At 48.4% G+C, this 23,518-nt stretch overlaps 1 protein-coding gene across 3 annotated transcripts in view; it reads left to right on the plus strand.

The window, feature by feature from the left end:
* The window catches only part of ASTN1 (astrotactin 1), a 316,666-nt gene that overhangs the window by 143,399 nt on the left and 149,749 nt on the right, over window positions 1–23,518 (plus strand). For 2 of the 3 annotated variants that reach the window (XM_059412846.1, XM_059412844.1), the window contains exons 3-8: window positions 206–599; window positions 2,265–2,411; window positions 3,462–3,569; window positions 7,764–7,913; window positions 8,975–9,166; window positions 16,857–16,941. In XM_059412846.1, the coding sequence (XP_059268829.1) occupies window positions 206–599; window positions 2,265–2,411; window positions 3,462–3,569; window positions 7,764–7,913; window positions 8,975–9,166; window positions 16,857–16,941 (1,076 nt within the window). The remainder of the gene's footprint in view (window positions 1–205; window positions 600–2,264; window positions 2,412–3,461; window positions 3,570–7,763; window positions 7,914–8,974; window positions 9,167–16,856; window positions 16,942–23,518) is intronic. The other variant, XM_059412845.1, reaches the window with a different exon arrangement.

Here is a 23,518-nt window from a genome sequence, read left to right on the forward strand (position 1 = left end):
CCAGTTCCACCTTTCCTCCATTTTCCTTCAACACCCGTCACCATGGACTGGCCCTTTGCTGCTGAGTGATACTTGGTCTAAGTGCATCCCGCACTGGGGTGAATGGGTTAATGAGTGAGTGATGGATGGTGGTCGGGGGAGGGGCAATGCCTCTTGGTGGGACGAGCTCACCCATCTTCCCACGGCTACTGTCCTTTCTCCCCAGGGTGGCATGATTGCTCTGCTGCTGTCCATCTTGTGCCTGGTGATGATCTTGTACACTCGCCGACGTTGGTGCAAGCGCCGCCGGGTGCCTCAGCCCCAGAAGAGTGCCAGCGCCGAGGCGGCCAATGAGATTCACTACATCCCCTCTGTGCTGATCGGCGGGCACGGACGGGAGAGTCTGCGCAATGCCCGCGTGCAGGGCCACAACTCCAGCGGCACCCTGAGCATCCGGGAGACCCCCATCCTGGACGGCTATGAGTACGACATCACGGACCTGCGCCACCACCTGCAGAGGGAGTGTATGAACGGAGGGGAGGACTTTGCCAGCCAGGTCACCCGCACCCTGGACTCCCTGCAGGGCTGCAACGAGAAGGCGGGGATGGATCTCACTCCAGGTGGGCAAGTCGCTCCTCCTCTTGGGGAACTAGGGAGAGAGGACGGAACCAGCTTCTCTACCCTGGGGGCCAGTTGTCCTGCATGATGCCATGCACCTGTGCCCTTTCCCAGGTGGGCCAGAAGGGTACACGCTTTCCTGAGACCAGGGGAGCTGTATTCCAATGTGGGAAGTCAGAAGAACCAGTATACACTGAATCCCTCTCCACTTCCCCCTTTGCACTGGAAGCAGAGATGCCTTTATATCCAATGGAAGAGGGGGTCAGATAGAGCCTTTTCCATAGATAATAGAGCAGGCCCCAGGGAAATAAGAAGCTAGCGAGAGAGATCGTGTGTGTAGGGCATTTTTGCAAGTCGCATGTTTGCTTAGGTGATTTATTTATCCACTGGCGTGGAAGGGGCAGAGGTGCTGGTCTTTTCTATGACTCTGAAGACCTTGGTCTGGGCTGGGAGTGGCTAGTTGGGTTGTCTAGCCCATGCCTCTGTGGTCCTCACAACGGTCATACTTCTTCAAAGATGAGGAATGCAGTCAGGCTGTCCGAGCCTGCATGCCTTGTGTTTCTATAGAGATGCTTGGTGGAAAAGACTTGGACCCGATCGGGCTGAGCCAAACGGGGTCAACAAAATGCAGAGAGGGAATGACTGTAATTTTCTTCTACAGTGGCCCTCCTGTCTCTTTCTCTGAAATTTCCGTAAATAAACAACTCCTCATAAAGAAAACCCCAAGACAGTGATCCCTCAAAAACTGCTCCATTATCTTTAAAGAAGACATTTTTCATACGGAATATTGCTGAAGATATATAGACTTTCAGTGGGGCTTGAAAAGAGGGAAAGCACATCACGGCAGTCTCCATTATGGGGCACTTGGGCGGTCCCATCGGTTGAACATCTGAGTCTCAGTTTCAACTCAGGTCGTGATTTCATGGGTGGTAAGATCAAGCCCCGTATCTGGCTTCATGCTCAGCAGGGAGTCTGCTTGAAGATTCTTTCCCTCTGCCCCTTCCAAACAACTCAAGTAAATAGATAAATCTTAAAAAAAAAAAAAAAAAAAAAAAAAAAAAAAGATGTCTCCATTCTGCTTTGTAACTAGGAGAGATCCTATATGAATAGCCACTTCTTAATGAGATTTAAAGTCTGGGAAGTCCTTGAGGATAAGAGACCTGTGGTCAATGCCTATATTCCCCATGGCACCTGGTGTGGTGCAAAGCCCATGTGATGCTCATGGGGTTCCAAACTCTAAGGAATTCGGGGAGCAGCCAGTACTGCAAATACGAATAGTAGTGGTGTCAGACCGCAGGGAACGGTGTGAACTGGAATGGAAGAGGAGAGGGCGTTTTCTGCTTGAATGCACTCAAATTCAGCTTCTTTTTAAAACTCTTTGCCACCCCAGAGAAAGGAATCTGTTGTCTGTCTCTTGCCAGCGGGCCACATGCGGTGACCCGAATCAATTCAGAATCAGTGGACTAGGGTTTTCGGTTGTCATGTCTCTCCTTCTCTCCTCCCTCAGTTTTGCAGCCCTGCAGAAATCAGAGGTGTGTTTACTCTCTGCCAGTCTCTCACTTTAAAGTTTCCTTATTTCAGTTCTGTGAAACTCAGGCAGCTTTCCATGCTCCACTTTCTTCTAGCCTTTTCTCTGAAAGCATTTGCCTTGACTTCTCCTTCTGCAGGAAGCGACAATGCCAAGCTGTCGCTGATGAACAAGTACAAGGATAACATCATTGCTACCAGCCCCGTGGACTCCAACCACCAGCAAGCCACTCTGCTCTCGCACACCTCCAGCAGCCAGCGAAAGCGCATCAACAACAAGGCGAGAGGTATCTGCTTCTGATGGCTGGGCTTGCGGGTGGCGGATTCCTTAACATCGGTAGAGGCAGGACCACTCATACGTTGGACCTCCAACTCTCAGGCATGGCTATAGGGTGTGTGTTTGGGCCCAGTCTTTCTGGAAGCCTGTTGGGTGTTACTTAGCTAAAAAAACTTCAATGCACAAACCTTCTAACCAAGTAATTTCATAAACAAGGCATTTATCCTTAGGAAATAATTGGACGAGTGCGCAGAGCTGTGTGTAAAAGGCTGTTCATCACAACATTGTTTAAAAGAGCGAAAAATTGGAAATAGCTTAAGTGTCCATCAATAGGGAATCGGTTAACTACCTGCACATCTGTCTGTTGTCCGGCTGCTTCTCATGCGGTCATTTGGGATGATAAGATAGATCCATATTTGTTCATATGGAAAGTTGCGCACCCATTTATTAAATGGGGGGAAAAAAACCCCAAGACTATAAAATGGAAGGTACAGCAAAATGCCATTTGTAAGGGGAGATTAAAAAGCCTTTATCTACTTCTATGTCAGAAAAAGACAGAGAGCATATACGTCAAGTGTGAACGGAGTTTTTCTCTGATTGACAGGCTTTAGAGGACATCGGGGTTGTTCCCTGTGCATGTTTCTGTGCATTCTCTTTATTATTTTTTCCCTCTTTTCTCCACCGAATGTATATTAATTCTAGGACCAGAGAAAAGCAAAAATAACATCCGAACTTTGGAGAAGGGAGGTTTCCCTTCCATTCCTTCCCACCCACCATCCTCGAAGGTCCTCTCGGGCAGTGCTGCTGGGAGGGGCCCATCTCGGGGTGGGGGTGAGCCCGGGCTGCTGGGGGTGGGCGCCGGTGACCACTGGCGTGAGAAGGTCCACTTCTTCAATCAGTCTGTGTATCCAAAAGCTCCAGGGTCCGTGCCCCCTCCTCCCAAACAGCCGGTCAACCTGCTCTTGTCTTTATCGACTTTTCTCCTGAACTTGCCCAGTGATTTGGTGTCACGAAGGAAACATTGAAGATGTCAACTGTGCTGTGCTTCTTTTCATTACAGCTGGTTCTGCCTTCCTGAGCCCTGAAGGGGATTCTGGCACTGAGACAGAAAACGACCCCCAGCTGACCTTCTACACTGACCCCTCGCGGAGCCGGAGGCGCAGCCGAGGTGGGAAGGTTGGAGGGGCACAGCGGGTGGCGGGGCTCCGGGCAGGGGAGCCGAGGAGTTGCAGAGGGGCTGGGTCGGGCTGGGGGCTGTGTGGACCGAAGCCAGTTTCTGCAGGAAGCATCCCTTGGACCACAGCTGGTGTTTCCTCCTAAGGAAGAAAGAAGAGCCTAGAGTGGAAAATTTCTGAGAATCATCTCTCCCAGATAATGGCACTCTCAAACAAGTTTTCAAGTTGTTTGAAAGGCTATTTCTTGGTCAGAAGACTCTCAATTCCTTCTGGAAGCCTCAGGAGTCATATTTTGCTGTTTAGACACAGGAAATAAAGTTGATAAAGTGTGTTGTATGTGAAAATGTGGACGGTATATGTCCCCTTGCTTACCTGGCCACACGGACCATGGGATTGGGGAGGCAGCGGTTGGGGGGCAGGGTCGCCGAGGAATGATCTGTGATCCGTCTGTAACCGTATTTGGCCTTTCGTCCCCTCCCCGGTGGAATCACAGGACCCCCAAGCCTCCGAGTGCCCTCCTTTCTCCCGGCAGGGTCCCGGGGAGCTCACACACTCTTCTCAGCCCTGTTAGTGCCATCCTTCGACACAGATGCTCAGTGGGCCCCTGCTCCTGTGTCACGTGTGGCTGTGACAATGAGGTGCCACTGCCCGTGGCCTTGCTGGAAGCGCTGTTGTCACTGAGGGAAGTCTGGGTTCAACAGGCTTCTCTGTTTACTTGCTGTGTGATATCGGAGGAGAACAACAGCTTCTCTGAGTCTGATTCCTCATATACAAAGCGTGTTAACAATTCCTCACACACTGGGCTCCGACCAGCATTAAATTATATTAAAATGGGCTCTTTGGGTGACTGGCAGAGCTCTGTGCCGCCATCATTGTCATCGCTCCCAGATCTCTCTGCAGTGCGGCTTCAGGCTTGTGCAACACTCCATCTTAAGGAATTTCAGACAGGGACCCACTGAGATAGAGTGGAGGATGTTTGAGCGGCCTCCCCTTGTGTTATACCCAATGGCATTTTCCCCAGCCCATCATCAACCAATGCCCCACACTCCACCCAAAGACATTTACATTTTGGCTCTCTCCTACCTCTACTCGGGTTCCTTCCACACTGAGGGCATTCTTCCCAGAGACTGGGAGCATCCCTTTTAATGCCTCAGTTGCAACTTCTCTAAGCTTTGCTACTGTCAGGACAAAAGTCCTTCCCACCATTTTCCTCAAGAGATCAGTGGGGCTCTGGGCAGCCTAACGTCTGATGCCCCAGTATCCCTGAGGGGAGAATGTGGATCCTTGATCCTCTTTAGCTATTAATATACAGCAGATGGTGAACCTTGGCCCATCCGACCCTGAACAGGGCGTGTTCTGCTTTAATAAAATCCTGTTTAAGAAGAGCCGTAGTAATGAATTAGAATGAGTTTCTTTGCAGCATCAAACTGTTTCTTTAAAATACCAAGCTCTCCTAGTCCATCAACTGTTTATTGCTATCAAGTAGACTGTAAGCTTCTTAGGGATGGGCATATCTAATTTACTTTTCCAAAGTGCCCAGCGAAGGATTTTGCCTATAATAGATGCTTGTAAGTGTTTGTTGAATTGAACTGAATACATCAATCAGGCCGGCACATTTTATAACTCACCTGCCATAGGTCAGGCTTTGTGATGGGAGGTAGAAACATGGAAACACGGCACGGTGATAAGCCCTAATTTAATATTATAAATAAAGTAAAATGAGTACTCAGAGGACAGAACAGGTCATTCGACCTGGCAGCAATAGGAGACAAAGAAGGAGAGAATAATTAGACCCAGGTTATATACAGCATGTAGAATTTATTGAAAAAGCAGATTCTAGGGTAAGGACAACCTAGTAAGGAAAACGGCATCTAGAAAGCCTGGAAGGCACAAAAGAACATGGTATTTTTAAGCACGTGAAAGCAGTTCTGTATGGCAAGGGTAAGAACACAGGCCACAGGGTAGTGGGGATGGGGCTGGATACCGGGCCAGATCCCCCAGGATCGCACCTGGGCCATGAGTTTGCCCTTGGTTCTGTAGGTCTCAGGGAACCACTGGACGTTTGGAAGCCAGGCAGAGATGCTGAGGATGGTTCGATGGTACAGAAGGACCAGGGAGGCGAGAAGATGAGTAGCAAGTCACTGCAATCACGTGAGAGCAGTGGCAAGTGCCCGTAAACAGTGACAACGCAGTGTGATAAAAGCTTTAACAGCAGGGTGCTCCCAGGGCTAGAGGAGCAGCAGGGGATGAGTGAGAATCTGCTCTCAAAGGTTTCAGGGAAGTGTTTACAAGGAGATGCTGTTGGAGCAGGGACTTGAAGAGTAGGTGTATACCAGGCTGACAAGGTGACAAAATGGCATTCTGCGGAGGAGGAAATGATATGTGCAAAGTCACAGAGACATAAACGATAATGGTCTAGTGAGAGAGTGGGAAAGGGTTTACTAGAATGAAGCGTACGGTGCAGGTTTGCAGTTTGCTTAGGAAATAAGGCCGGACAAGCAGGAGACAGCATGCGCCTTGACCGGAGGACTTGGACCTAACCCTTCAGTTGGTGCCCCTGGAGGCTTCTCAAGAGCATCTCACTGGTCCACTCAGCTTTGCAAAGGGCGCCTCTGGGGAGGCAAGGGTGGGGAGGTTGAGGCAGGGAGACTGGGCACACGACTGTTGCTGCGTCCAGGTGTGCGATGCTGGGCTTGGGTCAGGATGGAGAGAATGAAGGCAAGGGAGACTTTGGACTCAAGATGGAAACATATTTAACGGTATCGGAGGAGGGGGAGGGCGTGGCTTATAGAGCCAGGGGCGGGGTCAGACAAGGTGGAGTCTTCCGACTGGAGAAACCAAGTAGCTCAGGGTGCATTCTGCAGGTGGTGGAAATCAGAGGAAGAGGGAGGCAAAGACTCCCAAAGACTCCCCCGGGCCCAGAGATTGAGTAGTGCCTCGTCTGGGGGATGGTGCCCCAGCCCGACCCCTGCCTCTGTCCCGGCTCCTTAGCAGTGGCTTTTCCCTGGACGTGCCCTGTAGCCTCTCTGACGGTCTCTCTGTGGGAGCTGCCTCATCAGACCATGATCCTCGTTAAATGACATGAGCCACGTAAAGCCCGCACACTGGCGCCTGATGCAGAATTATGCTTTGTAAATTTTTACTGTCATTTTGAGGTTGATCTCTGTGAGACTTATTTTCCTTACCTGTGAAGTGGGTAGTTACTGTCTGGACTCCTAGATTTATTCTAAGGAAGCAAATAATAAAAATAAAAAAAGGTATGCAAAGCAATTTACCTGCTGTCTGACATAATAGATGCCTTTTATTTCTATCTGTCATAAATGCCAACACAGACCAGACCATTAGAAAATGACAAAGGACACATTCTATTGGCCACTTGCCTTGCTTTCTTACTTTCCCACATCTGTTCTGCCTCCGAGTGAAACATTCCTCTTATTACTACCATTTTATCCTCTGCACAAAAACCAAAAACAAAGACACACCAAGAAAACCTTCCTTCCTATTCCTGTCCGCAACCGCCTGCAAGTGCCTTCTCAGCATCCTTCTTTGCTCACTAGGCTGCCATTTATAATGTCACCCCAGTCACCGCAGGACTGGGGGGACCCTTCAGGCATGACAACATCCCCTACACAGCAGAACAGACTTTCCTCATTCCCGGTCCTCCAGACGGAGATTGACCTGTAGGACTCCCACCCACAGTGTTTGGGAAGTTCCTCAAGAGGCAGTTGGAGAAGTAGTTTGAGCCCTGGGAGGAAGGAGCTGGTTTGTGAGCGCGCCCTCTATGGGAAGCCGTGAGAAGTGCAGAGACTTCTAGAACGGGGTGGAAGCATCCTTACCACCCTTGGTCAAGAGGTTGGAGCTCAGTCAGGTGGGTAGCAGGGGAGAATGCCCTCCTCTATGATTTCTTTGTAAACCTGTCCCAGGAAAAGCGTGGAGAACTTGCACACAGCTGATCGTTGTTGACCCCGAGGACCATTAGCATGCTAAGCCCCTCTGAGTAGAGCTGACAACACGGTGTTGTTCCATGAGGATGAAGCTCATTGGGGTTGTGAGCTGAAACATTCTTTGCCTGGACTAGGTTTGCCCACTGCCTCCCCTGTTGGCTGGGCTGGGAAGCAGAAGGCCAGACTGGCCCCTCACTGCCAAGATTCTTACCACTGTGTGTCTTGCTTGTATCTTGCTTCCAGTGGGCTCTCCCAGAAGTCCTGTGAATAAGACCACCTTGACGCTGATTAGCATCACCAGCTGTGTGATCGGCCTCGTGTGCTCCTCTCACGTCAGCTGCCCCCTCGTTGTCAAAATCACCCTGCATGTCCCCGAACACCTGATCGCCGATGGTAAGCTCGCTTCCGAGGATGTGGCTTCCTCCGCAAAGGGGAAGTTTTCATCTTGGGCCAGGAAGATAGAGAAGCCAGGCGTCACTGTTACTTATTACTGTAAGTGAGGGAAAAACAAACCCAGATAAGTAAGGCTTAGGACACATAAGTAAGGCTTTGGATGGTCCACAGACAAAATCAGAAATCAGGTTCAAAACAAAACAAAACAAAACAACAACAACACAAAAGTGAACAGATTACCTCCTCTTCTCTATGCCCACTCCAATTTCTCATTTCTGTTTGCTTTCAAATAAGCCCCTGTCTAGGTAGAGAATTACAAAGCATGCTGGATACAGGCAGATAGACACCGAGAGATTTCTCTGGCTTTTGGGAAGGGAGAAGCTAACTGGGAACTTGGAAGGGGTTAAGAACCAGCCACACTTTGGTTTGGTATGCCCGGGTGAGAAATTCCTAATTGCAGTAACTTGCTAAAAGCCTGGAACTCTGAAGCAATAATTTCCTTTCATCGAGGGGGACCCCAGTAGAATGAGGGAGTTGTTTGGGTTCCGGAGGCCCTGATTTCTTGAAGCCCAGAGAACCTAATTGACTTGTTAAAGTCTCTTCTTTCGCCGCTAGAAGGCTGGAAACAGGTGGGGACTGTCCGCGTCATTAGAGGGCCTGCTATTTGATGGCAAGTGGAGGCCCGGCGGCAGGTCCCCGCTCCTTGGGTGAATGCCAGTGCCTGTGGCTGGGTCTGGGTCTGATGGAGTCATGCTGTGGCCATCACAGAGTGGCTCTGCCCGATAATTCCTGGGGCCCACCCTGAAAGAGATGGGATCCACCAAGGCCAGGAGGAGGTCCAAGTGGTTGCCGAGCCTCCAACTGCTGATCCATCGCTCGGGGGTCATGACAGGCCAGGGCTGGTAGGCGTAATGACCTCGGGATTGGGCCGTTCTGTGGAGTGTCCCTTACTCTGTCTTGAGGGATGCTGGCCTGCACGTGCGCACGCATGTGCGCATGTGCTATGTGTGTGTGTGTTGTCGTGTGCATGTCCAGGCATTCCTCTTCTCTCTCTCCCGCAGGGAGCCGGTTCATCCTGTTGGAGGGGAGCCAGCTGGATGCCAGTGACTGGCTGAACCCAGCTCAAGTGGTTCTCTTCTCTCAGCAGAACTCCAGTGGGCCCTGGGCCATGGACCTCTGTGCCCGGCGGCTCCTGGACCCCTGTGAACACCAATGCGACCCCGAAACTGGTAGGCAGGAGCACCGGGCAGCGGGTAACTGTCAGAGTTTGTGCCTCTTGCAATCACCCCCCTGGAAACCCCGACATCTTCTCCCAATGTCTCCATTGCCTTCGGGGGCCTAGGCCGTGCAAGCTGCCAGTGTGCGGGGGCTCCTGAGTCCGTTGGCTTAGAATGTGGCGTGTTCAGGCAGAAAGCCTTGGAAGTACCCTATTTGTAGCCCCCATTCTGCATCCCAGATAGGCCAGTCTAGGATGACCTCCACCATCCATGTGGCATCCTGCCAGCGGATGTCAGCCGCTGGGGTTAGACCTTTTAATGCATGTTTATTGTAGAAAATTTGGAAAATTTAAGAAAGCTTATAGAAGAAAATGATAATCATCTATAATTCTCTCTCCTGGAGAAATCGCTTTAAAATCATAAGGTCCTCCCTTCCGATCTTTAATCTGTGCATGAGTTTGAGAGACTTACAAGCACGCTACGTCCAGTAGCTCTTTCTTGAGTTTTTCACTTCACATTCTATCGTGAAAATTTTCCAGAACCGTTAAATATTCCTCAATAACATAATTTTAATGGCTATTAGGTATTCCATTGTATGGCCATACCATAGCTCATTTAAATAGTTCCCTATTCGTTGACATTTAGGATGCTTTAAATTTTTAATTTTTACAAATACTACCAAATATCTTCCCACATAAATGCAGGGCACATGTGAAGTTAATATCTTCAGAGAAATCCTAGGAGAGAGATTACTGGGGCCAAGGGGAGAGACATTGCTCAGGCTGCCATGTTTTGAGACGGGGCTGGGGCTTCCCCGAGAGGGTCCACTTGCGGACAAGGCACGTGACGGTGCACGCCCCGAGCTTATGAGCTCCACGATCCCGAGGAGTATGGGTCCCTCCTTCCAGGTTGCTGTGCACTTTCCTTGTAGAAGAGGGTTCATCTCCAACAATCTCCATCAAGATCTGAGTCTTTTAGATTCAGTAACACAGATAGATGCTTCCCAGAGCAGCGCGATGCCCTAGAACAAAGGAAGGCGTGTAATGACAGCTAAGACACCCAGGGGAAATGTTGGGAGCTGGGGGCCAATTCCTCCAGCTCTCTGTATCTCATGCACAGCCCCTTCTCCTCCACCACACACACACACACACACACACGTATATATGCATACATGCACAAATGTGCATATATACACATGCATATACATGCATACATAGGCACACACATGCACACACGTGCACACTTGCACACACACAGAGTACACATGTACATACACACATACACAGTGCACGCACCTACCCCTACAGGCACATTTTCTTCAGGTGCTGGGGTGGAGGGATATTAGTAACGTTTGAGTCCAAGGGACAGAGCCTTGCTTCTGTTGTGATGCATTGTGGTGTGTCTTTGGGAAGTAGCGGGCAGCTACAACATCCAGAGTTCACCTTCTTAGGTCTAAGGGCTATTGTCACCTGGACCCATCATAGGGATTCCAGACCCCCATATGGAAGAGAAAGTATAGCATTTTAAACATCTGACGTCTAAGACTGTGCTTGCTTACTGCTCTTCCCACGCTGTCAGGCAAACACCAAATCAAACAGATGGGCCATGTGCCATGCCCAAAAGCCAGTGTGCTCGGGAGAAAGGAAAAAGGGCTCATCTCCAAGGCAGGGCCACTCTGTACGCCTGAGCTGGTCTCTGGTCCCCTCCTGGCTGACTTGGAGTGGGAGATCCTAGGACAAGCTCAGTGCTTAAACTCACTTCTGAGACAAGCCTGATCTCCAGAGGGCCTTGGAAGGTTTTCCTGAGGTTTTAAAGAACAAGAAGCACTTGTGATTACATGTGGGGAGAGAAGGGATTGGTGTTTTGAGCATGGAGGGGTCTTAGAAATGATCCCCTTTAGATCAATATGTGAATTGTCCCAAGAATGTACATAACTCCCCCAAAGCCCCCTAGCTTCCCAAGGCATATAGTCTGTGTTCCGTCCATCATGAAGTCTGAACACAGGTAGGATTGTGGAGGGTTGCATGACTTCCCCAGCCAAGTCGGATCCAACATATTTGTCCCTGAAGGCTATGGAAGCAGCCTTCAGTACTGAGCATGCTTCCCGAGCCAGGAGTTGGGGCGGCTGCTTGTCCACAGTGAAGTTCCCATCACCTGCCTCTTCAGTCTTCCCAGACATCTCGTTTCTAATCCTTGCTGAAAATGGCTCTGGGAAGCCCTCCTCTGCCAGTGGTTTCCCAGTCTCTGGGACGATTAACAAATAGCCGCTGGAAGGCCGGGGTGGGGAGACTGCAGATAGGAACCCACACCCCACACCGGAGACTAAGGTGCAACATCTTCCTTTGGGGGAGCAGCCGAGGAAGGCTGCTGCGGAGACATTTATTCCCATTAATGCTGGAAATGGAAGCCCTCCCCCTCCCCACCCTGCTTTCTTCCCGCACATGGGATGATGTGGTCAGCCCACACGCTCATCACTGAGAAACTTTATCGCCTCCCACACTCCATCCCGGAGCCTTCCTCCAAAGAGCTGAGTGTGGGAATTGGCTGCAAGTCAAGCCGACGTTATTTTTGCATCCCTCCAGCTAACTCACTTGGAAATGTCATAGTGTTGGGACATGTGCTTTCCCAGCCATGCCGAGGGGTCTGCCCATATGGAGATGTGGAGCTGTGCAAGGGCACGTGTGTACTTCTTCACGCACGCGCTGCACAAACACACAAACACACACGCTCATTCCCTGCAAAGGAGCATCCTCGGGGGCCTGGAGCTATCCTCAGGCAACCTTCTAGAGGGTTCCAGGGTGAAGCGTGTATTTACTCATCACCTGCGCTGTGGTCCAGAAGAGCAGCTGTGGTAGGCAGAATATTGGGTCCCCGACAGTGGGCTCCTCCTCATCCCCAGAACCTGTGAATGCGTTACATTACCTGGCAAAGATGAATTGAGGTTGCTAAACCAGTGGCTTTAAAATGGGGAGAGTAGGGGTGACTGGGCGGCTTAATCGGTGAAGCATCTGACTCTCGGTTTTGGCTCAGGTCGTGATCTCAGGGTTGTGAGATCGAGCCCTGAGCTGGGCTCCCTGCTCAGTGGGGAGTCTGCTTGAGATTCTCTCCCTCTGCCCCTTGTCCCACTTGCTCCAGCTCTCTCTCTCTCTCTCTCAAATAAATAAGTGAATCTTTAAAAAAATAAAATGAGGAGAGTATCTTGGATCACCTAGACGGGCCCAGTACAATCACAAGAGTCCTTCAAAGTGGAAGCGGGAGGCAGAGGCGGCAGCCAGACCCTACGAGCCGAGACATGAGAAGGACTCCAGCAGCCACTGCCGGCTTTGAAGCTGGAGGAAGGGGGCCCGGCATAAGGAATGGGACGGCTTCCAGAAGGTGGAAAAGGCAAGGAAATGGATCCTCCACTCAAGGCTCTGAAAAGGAGCGTAGCCCTACAGACTTCCAGTGTTTAGTCCCATGAGACGTATGTCAGACTTCTGACCTACAGAACTGTAAGAAAATAAATGAGTATTGTTTCAGCCACTGGATTTGTGATCATTGTCATGGTGCCTGTGGAAACAGGAGGAGGAAAAGGGCAGAGAAGGGACAAGCGTCGTTATGCTCCTCTTTGTAGCTCCCCAGCCCTGTTTAGGGAGACCACAAAGACCCTTCGAAGACGTGTCAGGAGTCTATGGAAGAACTAGAGCTGGCGGAAGCTTGCTGATCTGTTTTCCTTCTACATTCTAGCGACACATGATTTGGGAGGGATGTGATGTAGCTAGAACTGTAAGCCCGGTGCCTGGAAGCTCTTGGCCAACTGCACACTGACCTTCTCCTCCCAGCTTTGTGACCTTAGGTGTGTCTCTGGCCCAGGTGGGCTAACAGCCAACTGCTGAGGTTGAATGGCTTCTTGCCCTGGCTGGATCTAGCCAGAGGCTGACTTTTCCTGTGACTTCCATGGGTTTTTCTTATGCTTGTCTGTTTGCTCACTTGCTTGGCTTTTGATGGAAACACAGACTAACTGGTTTCAGCAGCGTTTTTAACCCTCCATTCCTGGGCTTCGTTCTGCCTGTTGGGCTGCCGAGGAAGGTTCACACACCTGCTTGATTTCACAGCCCCCCGTGAGCCCCGGCCACAGACCCTCACTGCCTTTTTCAAGGGTCTGCAAGGAGCACGGGCTCCCAAGCGAAAGCAAATTTCAGTTGCCATCTACAGAAATCACTTCTACCCCAGATCTTTCTAGAGGCCAGTCCTGGCCACAGAGAAATACGTAAGATTTGGCGAGGGGCGTTGGACCAGTTTTCTAGACTCAAGTCTAGCCCTCTTCCCCTTTCCTCGGTCTGAACCACTACCTCTCTGCCTCTCTGTCTCTGTCTCTCTCGAGCTCAGTTTGGCAGGGTCGCACAGCTCCCATTTTGTGCCCACTCTTTCCAGACTCCCTTTTGTGGCTCATTTAAAGCACCTTCCTTCAGGACGTACCTTGGCATACTTCCCTCTGTCTGCCCTCCCAGAGTCATGCGGGGCTCTTTGACTCTGGGCCTGCCTCTTGCCTGATGTCTCCACAGGGAGGGAGGCCAGGCAGTTAGAGATTACCCAAGTCCAGGTGTCTTCCAGAGATTTCCCTCTTCAGAGGAAGCACAGCCCCCAATCCCATTTAGTAAAAGCGAACCGCCACCTGAAGGATAGGTGTCTCGGGCTTTTGTCCCTGTCAAGTCCAGCCCAGCCGTGTCTGAGGAGCCCAGCTTCAAGGTCTTTCCTTAATCCTTTGATGAGATGTGCACCGCAGTCCCTCACCTGTGGAATGGGAAATGAGGGGAGGCACGGGTGCCATATGGGTTACTTCAAGGCGTCTGACCTTGGGTGCCAAGCACAAATCAAGGGTAGCCCTTTCCTGGCCCTCCCTGGATCACCTCGATTGTCCCTTGGTGGGCTTCTACTCTCCGGCAGTGTGCTCGCCCGTGCGTGTCTCCTGCAGGGCACACTCCCTCCTGCTTGGGCTCCTCTCCGTGGCCGTGACACGTCTCTCCATTGGATTCCTGCAAACACCGCCACCGAGTCGGCACGTCATGTGTTCCCCGCCATCTGTCACAGCAGATGCAGAGACTGTAACACTTCTAGCTTAGGAGGGCATCCAACACCCTTGCGGGGTCTTTAAAATTCACAGCTAACAGTCGGAGCTTGTGTTCGCACGAAACCCCTCTTAAAGTCAAGAGTTAGCATTCGGTTGCCATAGCAACTTTCCTCCTCAAGTCTGAACTCCTTTCCGTGTAGATGGCCAAACTGGTTTTGAGGAGGAAGGCAGAAGGGGGGAACGTTTGGTGGGTTCCGGAAATGAGGATCATTTGGGAGGCAGATTTTGGCTATCCTCCGCCTCTAGCCTGATATGTTTGAAAATGTCTCCGTTGCTCTGACTTTGGGCTGCACGTGACATTATACGGAGGCAAAGCTTTCTCTCTTGTCGGCAGTGTCCCCACATAGTCTGAGTGATGGAACCCATAAGGAGATAATGACTTTGAAGGCAATCTGAGAAAGGTACATGCGTTTTACAAAGGGTACGAATCACCGTCGTTAGGAAAATCAGGCTCTGCGTGAACTCTGAGTTGTTAGTGCATTTATTTTTTACATGTTTTGTGGCAACTAGCTATCAAACGTGGAAGGACTCCCTTTTTTGTCAGTCCTCATTTCTAGGGCAAGGCTTCCAGCCAAGACCCCTCCGAGAGTCAGAGCGATGGGTCTGACAACCCCTTGAGGTTACTTCCTGCTTTTTAATGTTGCACAAGGACAGTCGGGAGATGATCTTCTGAAGGGAGAAGGAGGTCTGTGCCCTCTACCCATTAATCGCCTTTGATTTCTCTATCTTGAGAGTGGGGTAGTGGTGTAGTGGTGTTATTTATAAATGCAGGGCAAAATTTCAAGTTAATTAATTTTCCATTACACTCTATGTACAAAAATCGCTACTCGTGCAGAAAAGTGAACCTTGTTCCTGCCCCTGTGTAGCTTCTAGTCTTGAACCCCTGCTTTCCTTGAAATTGGTAAGATAGGAGGCCTGGCTCCTTGGTGATTTCCTTCTTTCATGGCCTCTGGTACTTGCCTTCTTTATCTTTCCTTCTCCCAGAGAAACCGCCTTCATCTGAGAGCTTTGTTATCACCCACCTAGTTTCAGACTTTGTTTTCCTGGTTCCAATCCCAGCTCCTGATGATTCCTGGGTACAGCTCAGTAGCCCTGAAGCTGGTGAATTTGAGCCTGTGGCAAATCTAGCTCATGTAAAGCCCGAGTGTCCCACAGTGCCTCATACTGACCTCATACTCTGTGTAAAGCCCCCACAGACTAAGAAATCGCTAGTTTTCGCTTCACTCCTCAGCACCTTGAGCTAAGCAGGTGTGGGGGGAAGAATATGAGTGTTACCTGGTAGTGAGCCCCGATGGGGAGCACCTTAATAGGTCCATCTTGAAAGGAATGGCTAAGCTTAGATTCTAACAAAAACTCATTTCTTTAGAACCTACCCAATCCCTTCCCTCATAACTGTGGGGCCCCTTTGCTTCATTTTTGTTGGTTTTTGTCTTTGAAAAAAGAAAACAGCCCTCAAAGCTATTATTCTAGGTGTATCCTTTTCTAAGTGTCTCTTGCTAGAAAGATGAAGGAACTGTATGCCCCTTGTCTCCTTAGGGCGAGTCACTTTTGTGATTTACAGATTATAGGAAGTCACACCTTGTTCTTTTACCACCTACAAATTAACCAGCCAGTGAAGAGTTAACACTAGTGCTGTAGTAGGACTGATCTCAGCAGTTTAGGGATACATAACATTACGTAACAAATTATTAATATAAAGGAGCAGGAGCAATTTTTTTTCAAGCTCAGCGCTAAGGCAGGCAATGATTCTTAATCTTTGGGGGGTCTTGAGTTTGCTTGTAAATCAGAAGAATGTCATGGAATCCTGCCGTGGGAAGACACACATACATGCATATACGGTTTTGCATACAATTCCAGAGGGGTTGTGAACCCCTTGGTGTATTAATGGAGTAACTAGTGGTGATGAAGCAGAGCAATATAGAGAATTGTGGGTGGTTCTTCTGTTTAACAGCTCCAAAATCATTAGCCATTTTCATTTAAAAACAAAAACCCGGAGTTCCTACAAAAACCATAATGGGTATGAGTGGCCTCCTTGGACCATGTGGTGGTTCTGTGGGTGGACAGCATGGCGTGGTAGAAACTGAGGTCCAGAGTCAGAGTCATAGATTCAGATGTTAACTGCACTTTATAAGCTGCCTCTAGATCCTTTCATTTTTGAGCCTCAGTTTCCCCTATCAGCATGACATAGCTAATAATACCTACTTTTCAATTGTCTTAGAAATATCTGGTGAAATAAGTCACTCAGGTGCTCTTCAAGCACTGCTTGCTCACCTAACAGGTGTGCGGCAGGAGACGGGGCACTGGGTAAGTAAGGGTGAAAAGGCCCTTTTGCTCAAAGCGTCTTGGTCTTTGTTTTTACGGAGCACCTTTGTAGGTTCTTTGTGAATGTTGCGTTCCTCTACTTGTGACACTCAGCCCGTGGTAGCAAACGGAGAGATGGAGGGTGTGCTCATTCACATGGGCGGCAGAGATGGGGATGTGTGGCATAATGGGATTTATTGTTTCATCCACACCACTATTAGAGTCGGAGTTTCAGGTAATCATTTCATATTCATTTTCTCGAACAGACATGTTAATCAATTGCTTCCTGTTTCTTCTTCCTGCCCTGCTTCTAAGGGGAATGCCTCTGCTACGAAGGTTACATGAAGGATCCTGTACACAAGCACCTTTGCATTCGGAATGAATGGGGCACAAACCAGGGGTAAGTGCAGGGGATGGCAAGCGAGCCAGTTCCCAGCTGTCACCCTTCTTCGCGCAGACAAGACGCGGAGCAATTGCACGCAGGGGAACGCAGCTAAAGGGTGGTTATATTCTGAATCGCGAATGGGTAAAAATGTCACCGTGCATTTCCATATTTATACCATCCCAGTGACGTCCGTGTCATCTTTTCCTCCATTTACGAGTTCAGAGATGATGCCTCTGACTCGCAGCCCCACAGCCTCCAGCTGGGATCTGAAAAATCAAGCTGTCCCTGCCTTCTTTCTCATTCCACTGCCAGTCACCAGGCTTCCACAGGCAGAACTCAGCTGAGGATTTTGTTGGAGAGGCACGAAGCCGCGCAGACTCCCGTGTGGCTCTCCCAGAGATCGAGGAGCTTTGAGAGACGGACATGAGGAGAAACGTAATTTCCCCACCTCATTTAGCAAGGGTGACGTGCGGGAGTGCTCCACAATGAGTCACAGCACTCCTACTAGGTCCCCAGTCGCCCTTTCTCCCTGAGACCTTTGCTTTCCCCCAAGCACACATGACTGGGATAAGAGTTCCCTTGCCTTGTCCTTTTATTGTGATTTTTTTTTTACATTAAAAAAAATTATTGTGACAAAATCTACATCCCATAAAATTGAGCATTTCAATCATTTGAAGTGTATGATTCAGTGGCACGGAGATCATTCACATGGCCGCCAGCCATGAGGACTGTGCATTGTCCTTTGCTTTCTAGAGGCAACTTTCTACTCTGTTTTGGGTGCCAAGAGCTTGCTTTCTGCATTGGCTCGTTCGTGGAGCAGGGTGGGAAGAGAAAGGGATCGATGAACTCTAATAATAGCAGTCGATGGAACAGGGAACACTAGAAAGAAATCAAGGCACAAGCCACCTGAGAGTGATTGCTTTTGTGCAGGTTGGAAATGTGTTTGCAGCCTGACAAGGTGGAAAAAAAAAAAAAAGGCGCCACCATCATTTCATACATTGCCATGGAGGACTGCTATCCCCGAGGTCGATGATCTGCCCCCTTTGTAGGATTCTGATGAGACCGAGCCTAGAATAGTGAGTGTAGTTCTGGACTCTCTCAGCAATAAATATGGAGACAAATGGGTGAGAGTTTGGAGAAGAGCAATAAAAATGATTGAAGAGCCCAAGGGAGTGATTTATGATGAAGGATAGAAGGACTCAACTCGGAGAACTGGTCAGCTGATGACTAAGTCAAGGCATGATAGATGCCCATCGATGTTAGAAGAGGGCAAATGTTCTGGAACGGGTTGAGGTTGAGGAATAAGGACGAGAAAGAATGAAGTTAGGGGAAGGAAATCTGAGTCACAGGTCAGAAAACTTGAGGAAGTCAAAATGCCATGAAATTTTTCTGTTGGTGGAAATGAAGGATTGCCCTGTTTCCATTGAACTTGAGATCACATCAGAGAGGCAGTCCCCCCGATTTGGAGGAAGATGTTTGTAGAAGGGTATAAATGCACGTGAGGTTGTGTGTTGTTGAAAGACGGGTGGGGAGGCCCGAGGACTTGGCTGATAGATGTCGGGTAGGGTATGAATACAGAGACCCGTTTGCTGTTTAGAGTCACCTTAGTCCCCTCCCTCTCTGACCCCTGAAACGTTTGCCTCGCAGATGGGGAGCCAGGATTTTTAGCCCTAGTGATGGCCGAGCATCTCGGGTTCACCATGATTCTGAGTAAAATGTTGTAAAGGGTGATGGATAACCAACTCTCTATCATTTAGCCTGCAAACTTGCTGCTGAAGAAAACAATGACAAAATATAATTTTGCTTTTTGCCCTGAATGATCCAGGCTGGCCCTCTGCAGTGATTGGATTTGGTGGCTAATCGCTCAAGCCTCCACGTCCCTCGTCCCTCGAGTTGCAGACAGATCATGAGAGGACAGGCCTGGCTTCACTTGGTAATTGCACAAGGGTTCGTCATCCCCTCTGGCTGCGTTGTAGAGGCAGTCTTGGGATGTAAACAAGAGCCTCCAGGGACTCAGTGGAGGCCCCATGTTGATGTCATTTAAAATAAGACAGGCTGGAGCACCGAGCTGCAGACTGACAGGAACATTAGCCCCAGGAAACAGACAAGGAGACCTAATCTGTCATTTCCATCTCTAATTTCCATTATTCTCTGATCATCACTGTCTGCGAGGTCTCGTTTTGGACACTAATAAAATAATGGAGCAACTGTTAGGAGGGAAAAAAGTGACTATCTTGGGGATAATGGAACCAGGAGTGATAAGCAGCATGGATTTATATGTATATAAAAAAGGCCAGACTAAAGACTGCATTTCCCTCATAAAATGACAAGATAAATGAAAAGTGGAGGGTGCCATACATCTTGATTTAAATTGGGGGTCTGATGCCACGTTTCTCTAAATGATTCTTACAAAATTAATCGAAATTGATTTGAACGTGAAGTCTGTCACTTGAATGGAAACTGGCCTAACAGATTGCCAACTAATGATACGTATTGGGGTATTATGGAAAAATCGATGGCGGGCCTGATTTTCCTGAATATTTAATGTTCCAGAAGTCGAAGGGAAGCAGCATGTGTAGGTATTTATATTTTTCACCTAATATCCTTGTATTGCATACATAAAAATAGCTGAACATTCTTTTGAAGTAGAACAAGCAAATCCCAGGACAGTGATATTGAAAATGAATTCCCCTGTGAAAAATCTAGGTTAATGTATGAGGAGAAAAGTAGCAATAAGCTTTCATGACTTTCAGACAAGGAAGAGAATTGATTAAGGACATTAATACAAAAAATTACACCTCCAAGTTTACCCAGCCTCTCCCTGGTGCTCCAGGTTACCGAGACCGTGTGTGCGCGTGCGCCTTTGAGCCCGTGTGCGTGCTTCCCATGGGTATGTGGTATGCCCATTCGTGGTGTGTGTGTGTAAGGGAGCAGGTTTATTCATACAGATGCTCTCAGCCCTGCACACCATCATTTATGCGCTCACTCGTTTATGTTTTCTGCAAATACTCAGTTGATTACCTATTGTGCTGGGATAAACTAGATTGCTTATTAAAAGATGTGGTCTCTGCTCTGGAAAAACTACCGGTCTAGATAGATAATGGGTACATAACAGGAAAATGACAATAAATTCTAAAACCTATTAAAAGAAAGAAAGGTCTGTGTGATCACAGTTGAAGGGGTGACTTAGGTGACATCTAAGAACCTAGAATGGAATGTTGTGGAGAAGTTTCCTAGGCTGACCAAGGAAATTCTAAGTAAAGGGAATAGCATATGTGAAGTCCTGGAGACCTAAGAAGCATGACTTCTCTAGGACTAGCAAATAAATAGTCCAGTGTAGCTTAAGAGTGCAGTTTACAAAGACAGGAGAAGAGATTGATAGAGTGGTTAAAGACTAGCTCTGGAGGAGCTCTTGCTTTCTAAGGCTTTGGATGCTGAAATTCCATGTAGGTGCCCCTAAAATTGTTAGCAGAGGGGAGAAGTTCTAAGCTGTCTGTGCATTTGGTGGAATTGTCTCTCACTATATGTTATCATTCTGGGTCCTTCAAAATAAAATAAAATAAAATAGGGCACCTGGGTGGCTTAGTCAGTTAAGCATCTCCATCAGCTAAGGTCATGATATCTGGGTCCTGGGAATGAGTCCTGCGTTTGGCTCCCTGCTCAGTGGGGAGTCTGCTTCTCTCTCTACTCCTCCGCCCTGCTTGTGATCTCTCTCTCTCAAATAAATAAGTAAAATCGTTTTTAAAAAATTACATAAATTAAAATAACTCTAAAAAGAAAACAAAAAGCAAAACAAACCCACTCAAAACCTCTTGAGACTATCTAAACTTGTATTTATCCGGATTCTGTAAGTAAAACCTAGTCCTAACATTATTCTGTAGATAACAAGTTTTTAAGAGAAAACAACCAAGAATGACAGAATCAGGCACCATGTGTGTGAGGCATGTGAGTAATGGGGGTTGCAACCATTTCTTGGTGACTCTGGTTCTGCCAAAAATGCCCATGTTGAGAAATGTGTGAGTGGATCTGGGAGGTGAAGCTAGTCACTGTTGTGAACCCAGGTGACTGGGTCAGGTCACCAGTTGTAAAATTACTGAATTCATTACATAAGAAGCTCCTATTCACTAAAAGTAAAAAAAAAAAAAAAAAAAAAAAAAAAGTCTTCAAAAAGATTTAAACAAAGTCACAGATGACAGATTTCTAATGAGTTATTAAAAGAACATGGGATATTTGAGATTATATTTTTGGTCTTCATGGTTGGCAACAAAATCAATCATTTCCTGCCACAGCATTCCTGGTGACAGAGGTGTCCCACAGAGGACTTAGGGTATAAAAGGGTCCTACCCCCAGCATGGGGCTTTACCAGGTCTTCTGTCTAACCTGCCATGAATTCACTGGAAATTGCTCAGCCTCCTATCATTGTGGCTTTATAGATACAGAGAGGGACTGTTAGAGTATATATCTAATATTTGCTCGACAACAAGTACAAATTGAGAATTCTAACAAGAAATGAAACCAATAAACGAGGGTGGAGGAAGCAAGAGAGATTGATTTACAGGAACATATTACAGAAGAAAAAAAAATTATTTAGCTCCTTTGGAGATTATTAAGAAAAGCTATCAGAAGTTGTTTGTTGTTGTTAAATTAAAAGTGTGCCCCAGGGGCTTCTAGCTACATTTTTCAGAACACCCCATTACATAAAATTCATGCATTTGAATATTCTTCCTGAACAATAATCTGATTTCTTATTCTGGCATCTCAGGTACAGAGGGCAACAGCAAGGATATTTCCCACTAAAGGACTCTGGCATATCACTAGATTTCCATGCTGAAGGATGGTGATCAAGTGATAATTCATGAGACTGGAAGAGCTGGCAGTGGGAAATGAACAGGTGTTCTCTGTGGTTTTAGAAGCTGTTGTCAGGAATCAGAACCTTCTCTCACTGCCTACTCAGGAGCCAACACGTTTACCATCATATCCCCAGATAAGGACACATGTGCGCATGTGCGCATATGCGCATGCGTACTTTTCCTGCTCTACAGCCCACGCCACTTTCATCTGTCCCTTCCATTGTGCCAGGTGCTTCCTGTTCTCTTCTTCTCTTTCTACCTCTTCTCCCTGCTGCCCCCTCCCAGGAGGGACTGCCTGGGGATTCTAAATCCATATAAGGAGCAAATGTCTCACCCCATAGAATCCAGTTTCCTTTTCAAGCCAAGAATGAGGACGGTGTCTATCAAGGTTGTCCTCAACCCCTCTGTTGTGCTCAAAATACGTCCCTGATGGCAGTAATTATATTTGGGCCTGCCTGAATGATGCCGTTCGGAACATTTCCCTGGAGACAACCCTCAGTGCAATGACCAGAGACCAGTGGAGAGGATGCCCCGGCCTCAGGGTTCTAGGTATGGAGCAGAAACCAGACTCCCCCGGTGACTCAAAATGAACCACAAACCTGTCCTCACCTCCTGCCCTTCTACAACTGAGCAGAGCCCTCCTTTCAGCTCTCTGAAAATCACAGGGCAAATGTCCAGCCACTGGAGGGCAGTAACTGCAACGCTGGGGTGCATCTCTGATCCCAAGTACGGGTCTTGGGCAGTGTTTGGCCTCCTTTGACCTGCCCAAAGTCTCTTTAGAAGTGACTCAGCTGGAGTCAGACAGTCCTGGGTGACATATGACAGTTCCCGACTTCTCTCTGCCCATTTCTAGATCATCGTCTGGTTTTTATTTTCCCACCCACGTGTCGCTGATTTGTGTCACAGATGCCCCCAGTCGCCTTCCCACAACCCCTCAGACAAGATTTGCAGGCCAGCCTGGCACTGCTCTTTTTATCTCTGGGTGCCCTACACCCTGCCCTCCAGCCCTGTGGGCATTGTCCATGCCAGCACCTGTCATTGCCATGCCATGCACAAATGGGATTATCTTCCCTTTAGCTCTTTTTCTGTTTCTGTGTGTATGTGTGTGTCACTCTTTGTAATTACTTTAAACTTATTCACATATTCCTAACAAGGGTTCCCAGTGTATTTATTTGGCCCCTTATTTCTCATTCTTCTTTTTTTCCCTCCTTGTTCTTTGCTTCCATTTCCACCTCTTCCCCCAGGAGTCAAGGGCAATGTAGCTGTCCTTTCTCCCACCCATTCCAGTGTGAGACAGATCTTCATCTTCACTCTTGGAATGAAGTTTAAAGTTCCTAGTTTCCTTCTCTTTAGAAGCCCCACTGTAACCTGAGTCCAGATGAACTGTCGTCCTGTGGAAAGAGGGCTGACCCCTCCCTGGACAAGCAGGCAGGAACCAAGCAGTTGCACATGAAGCCCCACCTACCAGGACCTTTAAAACAGATGTAAGAGGATCAGGTCCCCCACTTGGCTTGGGAGACTCTGCACCTCGTCCTCAGGGATTTTCTCAGGTGCAAACATGTTGACTTGACCTATTTTCACAAAAGGTGTGTGGTCAGTCTGCTGAGTACAGTGATGGACCTTGTAGATTACAGATAGACATCTGGCTAGTAGAAAACTGAGGGCTGAAACCTAGCCCGTGCTCTGCAAGGCAAACAAACCCTGAGACAAAGGCTGTGTTTGTCCAGGTGGGCACCTTTTTC

This window comes from Mustela nigripes, chromosome 10 (assembly GCF_022355385.1).
Source record: "Mustela nigripes isolate SB6536 chromosome 10, MUSNIG.SB6536, whole genome shotgun sequence".
Lineage (NCBI taxonomy): Eukaryota > Metazoa > Chordata > Mammalia > Carnivora > Mustelidae > Mustela > Mustela nigripes.